Raw genomic sequence first — 9,275 nt, forward strand, 5'->3', positions numbered from 1 at the left:
CGGAGTCAAACATGACACCCAGACAGCGTGCCTGCTGCCGGGGTGTTATTATGGTGCCACCCACGGAGAGGGAAATGTCAGATTTAGGGAGGTTAGTAGAAGGCGGGAGCAGAAGAAGTTCAGTTTTGGAGAGGTTGAGCTTCAGATAGAGAGCGGACATGATGTTAGAGACTGCAGACAGACAGTCAGTGGCGTTCTGTAGTACAGCGGGGGTAAGGTCAGGGGCTGACGTGTATAGTTGTGTGTCATCAGCGTAAAGATGGTACTGAAAGCCAAATCTGCTGATGGTCTGTCCAATTGGGGCCATGTAGAGGGAGAAGAGAAGGGGGCCAAGGACTGAGCCCTGGGGTACCCCGACAGTGAGAGGAAGAGGAGATGAAGTGGAGCCGGAGAACAGAACACTGAAGGAGCGTTCAGAAAGATAGGAAGAGAACCAGGAGAGGGCAGTGTCCTTAATGCCTAGTGACTGGAGCCTAGAGAGTAGGAGAGGGTGGTCAACAGTGTCGAAAGCTGCAGAGAGGTCGAGGAGAATGAGCAGAGAGTGGTCACCATTACATTTTGCTGTCAGAAGGTCATTGGTCACCTTGATGAGTGCAGTTTCTGTTGAATGTAGGGGGCGGAAACCGGACTGTGAAGGGTCTAGGAGGGAATGAGTGGAGAGGTAACGGGTAAGGCGGGAGTAGATCAGGCGCTCCAGGAGTTTTGAGATGAAGGGGAGATTGGAGACCGGTCTGTAGTTGTTTGCACATGATGGGTCAAGGGTGGGATTTTTTAGTAATGGAGTAATGATAGAGTGTTTGAAGGAGGAGGGGAGAATGCCAGAGGAGAGGGAGAGATTAAAGATTGCAGTTAGGTGAGTTGTGACGACTGGAGAGACTGGAGGAGGTGTGAGGGAATGGGGTCGGTAGTGCATGTAGTCGGACGAGAAGAGGAGAGGAGCTTGGAGACTTCTTCTTCTGTGATGGGATCGAATGTGGAGAGTGAGCCAGGCGAGATGCAGGGAGGGATGGGAGTCATTGCACTTGGTGTCTGGGAGCGGATTTCCTGACGGATATTGTCTATTTTCTCTATAAAGTGGGAGGCCAGGTCATCAGCACAAATGTCTGTGATAGGGTCTTGTGCTTTTGGCCTGAGGAGGGAGTGAAATGTGTCAAAAAGTTTCTTGGGGTTGTTGGATAGTGAGGAGATCAGGGTGGTGAAGTAGGTCTGTTTGGCAAGGTGAAGGGCAGAGTTATAGGTCCTTAACATAAATTTGAAGTGCAAGAAGTCTTCTAGGGTGCGAGTTTTCCTCCATAAGCGTTCAGCACACCTGGAGCATCGCTGGAGAAATCGGGTTTGCGATGTGAGCTGTTATGACCCCAATGGCAGAGGGTCTCAGAAACAATTACTAAGTCTGCAAACACAGAAAACCAGCTCATAGGGCAGTGGTAACTGGGCTGACCATATATCTAATCCTAACACCACAAATAACAGCAGCCGGGGAACGTGCCTACGTTGATTCTAGACGTCTCGCGCCAGCCGGAGAACTAACTAACCCTAGAAGAGAAAAGAAAGACCTTTCTTGCCTCCAGAGAAAAGACCCCAAAAGTTGGATACAAGCCCCCAACAAATAATAACGGTGAGGTAAGAGGAAAAGACAAACGTAAGAATGAGCTAGGTATTTAGCAAAGAGAGGCCCACTAGCTAATAGCAGAATATAGTAAGATGACTTATACGGTCAGCAAAAACCCTATCAAAAATATCCACACTGGAAATTCAAGAACCCCCGAACCGTCTAACGGCCCGGGGGGAGAACACCAGCCCCCTAGAGCTTCCAACAAGGTCAGGAATCACATTTAGTACAAGCTGGACAAAAATGAGAGCAAGCAAATAACCCAAAAAACAAAGAAGCAGGACTTAGCTTAATTTTGCACGAACCAGGACCAGCAGATAGGAGCAAACAGAAGGTGTCTGATTACAACGATGCCAGGCACTGGACTAAGGATCCAGGAGGGTTATATAGCAACACCCCTGAACTAACGACCCAGGTGGGTGTAAACTGAGGGAAGAAAATCCCAGAGTCATATCACTAGTAACCACAAGAGGGAGCCAAAAAGTCTAATTCACAACAGTGAGCCATGACAAGGAAAAGATGCTCAGTAGTGTGTGTGGCCTCCACGTGCCTGTATGACCTCCCTACAACGCCTGAGCATGCTCCTGATGAGGCAGCGGATGGTCTCCTGAGGGATCTCCTCCCAGACCTGGACTAAAGCATTCGCCAACTCCTGGACAGTCTGTGGTGTAACGTGATATTGGTGGATGGTGTGAGACATGATGTCCTAGATGTTCTCAATCAGATTCAGGTCTGGGGAACGGGCGGGCCAGTCCATAGCTTCAATGCCTTCATCTTGCAGGAACTGCTGACACACTCCAGCCACATGAGGTCTGGCATTGTCCTGCATTAGGAGGAACCCAGGGCCAACCGCACCAGCATATGGTCTCACAAGGGGTCTGAGGATCTCATCTCGGTACCTAATGACAGTCAGGCTACCTCTGGCGAGCACATGGAGGGCTGTGCGGCCCTCCAAAGAAATGCCATCCCCCACCATTACTGACCCACTGCCAAACTGGTCTGTCACATGCTCAGCATGAACCTGCTGTCATCTGTGAAGTGCACAGGGCACCAATGCTGAATCTGCCAATCTTCGTTTTCTCTGGCAAATGCCAATTGCCCTGCACAGTGATGGGCTGTAAGCACAACACCCACCGGTGGACGTTGAGACCTCATACCACCCGCATGGAGTCAGTTTCTGACAGTTTGAGCAGACACATGGATGTCAGTGGCCTGCTGGAGGTCATTTTGCAGGGCTCTGGCACTGTTAATCCTTGCACATAGGAGGTAGCTGTCCTGCTGCTGGGTTGTTGCCCTCCTACGGCCCCCTCCATGTCTCCTGGTATTTTCTCCATGCTCTGGACACTACGCTGACAATCACAGCTTCCCTTCTTGTCACAGCTCGCACTGATGTGCCATCCTGGATGAGCTGCACTACTTAAGCAACTTCTGTGTTGTAGACACCGCCTCTTGCTACTGTACAGTATCTCTAGGGGTGAGAGAAATGACAAAATGCAAAAGTGACGCAAACAACAGAAAAAAAGGATGAGAACAGAGAAATGGTCTGTGGTCACCCCCTGTAGAACTGGTCCTTTATAGGGGTGTCTTGCTATTTATAGGGGGTGTCTTGCTAATTACTGAACATTTCTACCTGTTGTCGGTTCCATTTGCACAACAGCAGGAGAAATTGATTCCCAATCAGTGTGGCTTCATAACTGGACAGGACGGTTTCACAGAAGTGCGATTGACTTGGAGTCACATTGTGCTGTTTAAGTGTTCCCTTAAGGATGCTATGTATAAAATATATAAAGCACAAGGTGGGAAGGGGTTAATCACAGGCTCATAAGACGGACAAAACACACAAATATTGGTTCTCTCTTTTACACATTTGGGGATGAGGGGAGAGACATAGAGGATGAGGAAACCCCTCCGAAATCAATATCCTGCAATTTACCCCCACAGAAAAAAAAACAACTATACAAAAGATGTACAAAAAAATTATGTAAAGTAAGATCGGTTTAAAAAGTTGAAATATTAATGATTTATTTAATCAGTTAACAAAATACAAAGTGAATGAACAAACGAGAAATCTAGGGCCAATCAGTATCTGACGTGACCAACTACTGACTTTACAACAGCATCAGTTATTGTAGGAGAAGCTTGTACAAAGTCGGGGATTTTGTAATAATATAGTTATTATATCAGTCCATAATAATAATAATCATTAACTGTAATAATATAGTCATTATATCAGTCCATAATAATAATAATCATTAACTGTAATAATATAGTCATTATATCAGTCCATAATAATAATCATTAACTGAAACAGCCGTGTAGGAGGCACAAGACTGGATGAGGAACAGCCAAACTCTGCCACAAAGGTGAGGTTCTGGGCGACGGGTCCTGAGGGGCGCGGTCATCTCCTGAGACTGCAGCAGTGGTCGGTCTCCAAGGCAACGAGCAGTAAATTGCAGAAGTGTTTGTTTTCTGCCAATATCCATCTCTGAAGATGGGAGTAACGCTTTAACCCTTTCCTGCAGGCGTGTGGTACTAGAGGAGTAAATACCGCACAGACCTGTAGTGACGCTGTACCGCCACCATCACCTGGAGGTAGACGAGCCATTACAGGTGCCGTGTACGGCCACATGATGCTCATGTTTTCTGTCTATTGGATCCCTTTAAGGCTACACAGTGACTGATTTTTTGAGACTTGCTTGTCACAGTGCCGACCCTATTATTGACGGCTGTTGTAATCAGTCACCGTATAACCATAGAATTGTGTGTAATCACAACATCATAAAACCGCAGTAACTCAGTCCCCTAGTGTGAACCAGCCCTTTAACAGTTACAGGCCAGCGTCACGTGGTGTGCAGGGAGGAGCGTCACGTGGTGTGCAGGGAGGAGCGTCACGTGGTGTGCAGGGAGGAGCGTCACGTGGTGTGCAGGGAGGAGCGTCACGTGGTGTGCAGGGAGGAGCGTCACGTGGTGTGCAGGGAGGAGCGTCACGTGGTGTGCAGGGAGGAGCGTCACGTGGTGTGCAGGGAGGAGCGTCACGTGGTGTGCAGGGAGGAGCGTCACGTGGTGTGCAGGGAGGAGCACTGGCCGCCGCCGCCAGCAGAGGGCGCTGCGATGAGCGGCTGCTCGGGCCGGCTGGTTGGCGGCGTGCTCAGGCTCCTAGGCCGGGCGGGCAGCATGGAGAAGGCGGTGGTGAGGGCCGTCCCGTCCGAGGACAAGCTCAGCATCTCCCTCACCCTGTCCGGCTCCCAGCGGCAGCTGCAGCGGGATCAGACGGAGCCGCTGAGCAGAGCCCTGGCCCGGATCTCCGCCAGCGCCACCAAGACCAAGAAGCGCAAGGAACCTCCGGCTCCGGGGCCCCCGGTGCGGCTCTTCTACCGGGGGCAGCCGGTGTGTGAGGCCGCCCCCAACGCCGAGGCGTGGCAGGACGGCGCCGAGCTGCTGGTGGGGAACGTGCTGTACCGGGTGGAGAGGAACCCGCCGCTCTGCCAGGAGCTGGCCCTGCCCCGGCACGTCATGGCCGGCTTCCCCGTGTGTCCGCGCCTGCGGCTGGAGTTCTCCGACCCCGAGCACTCGCTCTTCACCTGGTACAGGCAGCTGCAGGCCCGGAGCGGAGCCGGGGACTCTCCTGGGAGCCCTGCCGGGCAGCAGTGGGAGGAGGCCGGCCAGGAGCGGGTCTTCACCCCGGCGGTCGGGGACATCGGGCTGCGGCTGAAGGTGCGCTGTACGCCCGGGGACGGGCAGAGGCTCGGGGAGAGCCGGGAGCTGGAGGTGGCGGGCCCGGTGGAGGCCGGCCCCGGGGCCTGCACGTTCGATGAGCGGCACCTGTACACGCAGCGGCTGACGGAGGAGCCGGTGACCCGGGCCGTGTCCTACAACCTGCTGGCCGACGTGTACGCGCAGACCGAGCACGCCCGCACCGTGCTCTTCCCCTACTGCGCCCCCTACGCCCTGGAGCTGGAGTACCGCCACTGCCTGCTGCGCAAGGAGCTGAGCGGCTACCGCGCCGACCTGCTGTGCCTGCAGGAGGTGGACCGCGCCGTGTTCTCCGACAGCCTGGCCCCGGCGCTGGAGGCCTTCGGGCTGGACGGAATCTTCCGCCTCAAGGACAAGCAGCACGAGGGCCTAGCGACCTTCTACCGCCGGAGCCGCTACCGGCTGTGCAGCCAGCACGACATCCTGCTGGGGGAAGCGCTGACCGGGGACCCGCTGCACCAGGAGACGCTGCAGCGCCTGGCCGGCTATCCGGCCGCCAAGGAGAAGATGCTGCAGAGATCCTCCGCCCTGCAGGTGAGCGCGGACTGCGAGCTGTGGGGACGGGACCAGCTGCTTTATACCTCAGGGAGTTTACAAAAGCAACCAATTACATTCCGGCTTTCATTGCCCTGAAAGGATAGAGAATTAAAGCTGTGATCTCATTGGTCGAAAACTGACATAAAAAAGTTGTAACCAATAAGATTATGGCTTTCATTACTACTAAGGCTGGAGAATGAATAAACCCTGATCTGATTGGAGAAAAAAAATGGTGCAACCAACCGTATTCATTGCTGAATAATAAAAGCTGGTATCTGGTTGCTATGGGCAAACATGAATAGCTGATGCTAAGGAGTGGAGTTGTTACCGTAGTAACGAGTAGCTTGCTGCTTCCCGTCCCTTTTATAAAGGGGGTTAAGGCGATACCTTTTTGGCACTGGGTTTAATATATCCTTACATAATTGATCCTAGGTATTGGGTGTCTCATAAGCTGTAATTGAGGCATCCGTGATGCTATTGCCACCATAGTGAATTTCAAAAATACCTCCAAATGTGACTTTCAGGAGAAAATTAACTTGTTTCCTCCTGGAGACCGCCGGCTTTCAGTCATATTTTGAGCCGCGGCTGTAAGCACGCCCTGGCTCTGTTCAGATGTGCTTCAAAGCCGTCCGTCAATGAAAGTGTCAGGGCTGTCTTACTACGGCTGCTCACAGAATAGTGAGCGATGACTGTAATCTCTCCGTGCACACCCCCATGACTGAAAGCTGGCGGCTCCGGAAGGAAAACAAGTTAATTTTCTCCTTGTAGCTGGTACTCTCATCAGTTAGCAAGAGTTGAGAGCAGATATAAAACCGTCCCTCTCTCCGGAGAATCTGCCGTGTCCGCCCACTATGCAGATATCCCAGCGGTGGTAATGGACAGGCGCTGCCGGCGTCCCCCGCGCGCAACGGACAGGCGCTGCCGGCATCCCCCGCGCGCAACGGACAGGCGCTGCCGGCGTCCCCCCGCGCGCAACGGACAGGCGCTGCCGGCGTCCCCCCGAGCGCAACGGACAGGCGCTGCCGGCGTCCCCCCGCGCGCAACGGACAGGCGCTGCCGGCGTCCCCCCGCGCGCAACGGACAGGCGCTGCCGGCGTCCCCCCGCGCGCAACGGACAGGCGCTGCCGGCGTCCCCCGCGCACAAAAAAGTCATATAAAAATGTCATGCTCTAAAAAGTCATAAAAATGTAAACGTCAAAGCATTTTTGATTTTGCGCAAAATTAACAAACCGCTCACAACACTTTCAGGAATTGATTGCAAGAAAACAGCATTGAATACCACAAGGCAAATAAAAGAAAAAATACTATATAACAAAAAAAACACCAAAACAACGCAAATGATGACTAGGGCCTGAATAAATGTTTTATGTGACTTATAATGCATGTTATGTCATCTTTCTAGGTGTCGGTCCTCGAGTCCACGACTGATCCTTCTAGAAAATTCTGTGTGGCCAACACTCATCTCTACTTCCACCCAAAAGGTGAGAGAACGTGCGCTCTTCTCTCTACGGACGCACGCGCCGCTTCTTCCATCCTGGTTTTCGGCCTCCGTAAGGCTACGTTCACATTTGCGTTGTTGGGCGCAGCGTCATCGACGGATACCGACGCATGCGTCATGCGCCCCTATTTTTAACATGGGGGGCGCATGGACATGCACTGGTATGCGTTGTAATGCGTTTTATGACGCACAAGACGGCGCAGAGGACGCTACTTGTAGCGTTTTCCCTACGCCGAAATTCCTGATCTTTACTATCTTATGACAACGCATGTGTCGCAAAACGCTGCGTTGTGTACATGCGTTGTTGGTTGCGTCGCCGACGCTGCGCCCAACAACGCAAATGTGAACGTAGCCTAACTCTTTATAGAACTCCTCACTGAAGGCCTCCGTTCACATTAGAGCAGGGATCGGCAGCCCGCGGCACTCAGCTGTTGTGAAACTACAACTCCCAGCATTCCTTGACAACCACAGCCGTCAAAGATTTTTCGGAAGTTGTCATTCACAGTAGTTGGAGTGCCCACATTTGCTAGTCCCCCCCCACTAGAGACCTGACCTGACAATTCTGATGGCAGCCGTGGACTTGGAACCGATACTGGACGGTCTGCGTTCAGCTCCATGGTTGGTCTCCACGTCCACATTGGTCCCATACGTCTTCTCCATGGACGGGATGCGCAGACTCCTGGCACTTCTGGTTCCCCCAGCATCCACTATGGATTATGGATGGATTTTGGGATTTCCAGCCATTTTCTCCATTTATTTTTTTCTCTTTTCCAGGTGGCAACATCCGATTACTGCAAATAACCGTTGCGTTGGCTCACATCCGACACGTGGCGTACGAACTGTACCCCGGCATTCCCATCATCTTCTGTGGAGACTTTAATAGCACCCCTTCCACGGGGATGTACAGTTTTGTAAGAGATGGGACCATCTCGGAGAACCACGAGGACTGGACATCTAACGGAGAGGAGGAACGCTGCAACATGTCTCTCAGCCACCCGCTCAAGCTGAAGAGCGCCTGCGGGGAGCCCGCCTACACCAACTACGTGGGGGGCTTCCACGGCTGCCTGGATTATATATTCATTGACTCCGAAAGTTTAGAAGTGGAACAAGTCATTCCTATGCCAAGTCATGAAGAGGTCACCAGCCACCAGGCGTTACCCAGCGTCTCGCACCCGTCTGACCACATCGCTCTTATATGCGACCTGAGGTGGAAGTAGGAGCCATCGATATCTCCAGATTAGGGTATAAATGTGGTATTTTTATGCTGCTGATACTAACACTGACCACCATAAAATGTCTTCAGTATTGCTGTGGGTCTTCCTTCTACAGAAAGGTATCCTGAAGAGGGAAAAAAAAAAAAATATATATATATATATATATATATATATACACACACACAGTGATTCGCAACACATGACCAGAGACCAGACATCGTCAACAGGCTCAGCCTGATTACACAGGACGATGATCTTCTGTGTAGCACAAAAGATCATTTCACCCTACGAACGACAGGTGATAGTCAGCCTGTTCAGACCGCACAATAATAATAGCGTTCGGCTCCATATATTTCTATGCAGCTGAACGCTCCGAGGGCCGGGTATTGAAGCGAGAGACTCGCGTGATTTACCGTACTTGTAATTGTGACACCGGCAGAATACAGGCACGGTGCATAATAAGTCATAAAAAGCAATGCCCCTGTGAAAGAATAAGGATTCTAACAAAAAACTAACCACAGACTGCAGTTCTGATGGCAGCAGGTAAGGGTATGACACTGGATCGCGGGAGATAGGTCTCATGTTTGATGTAACGAGATGCAGATTTGGTTTCCGGCTCCCATTTTTTTTCCACTGAGAAACTGATAAGTCATCAATATTC

At 51.7% G+C, this 9,275-nt stretch overlaps 1 protein-coding gene across 1 annotated transcript; it reads left to right on the plus strand.

Moving 5' to 3' along the window:
- Positions 1–4,626: 4,626 nt before the first annotated feature.
- On the plus strand, positions 4,627–8,705 carry PDE12 (phosphodiesterase 12). Its single transcript, XM_077278569.1, has 3 exons — positions 4,627–5,899; positions 7,305–7,383; positions 8,175–8,705. Exons 1-3 carry the CDS (start codon positions 4,724–4,726, stop codon positions 8,615–8,617), a joined length of 1,698 nt encoding a protein of 565 aa, XP_077134684.1. The 5' UTR covers positions 4,627–4,723; the 3' UTR covers positions 8,618–8,705.
- The last annotated feature ends 570 nt before the right edge of the window (positions 8,706–9,275 follow it).

This window comes from Ranitomeya variabilis, chromosome 8 (genome assembly GCF_051348905.1).
Source record: "Ranitomeya variabilis isolate aRanVar5 chromosome 8, aRanVar5.hap1, whole genome shotgun sequence".
Lineage (NCBI taxonomy): Eukaryota > Metazoa > Chordata > Amphibia > Anura > Dendrobatidae > Ranitomeya > Ranitomeya variabilis.

Excerpts from the sequence above, each read along its gene's own strand:
- PDE12 (XM_077278569.1), top strand. The coding sequence starts at position 4,724 with ATGAGCGGCTGCTCGGGCCGGCTGGTTGGCGGCGTGCTCAGGCTCCTA. Across the intron at positions 5,900-7,304 it reads AGAGATCCTCCGCCCTGCAG|GTGTCGGTCCTCGAGTCCAC; the intron begins GTGAGCGCGGAC and ends TCATCTTTCTAG. Across the intron at positions 7,384-8,174 it reads TCTCTACTTCCACCCAAAAG|GTGGCAACATCCGATTACTG; the intron begins GTGAGAGAACGT and ends TCTCTTTTCCAG.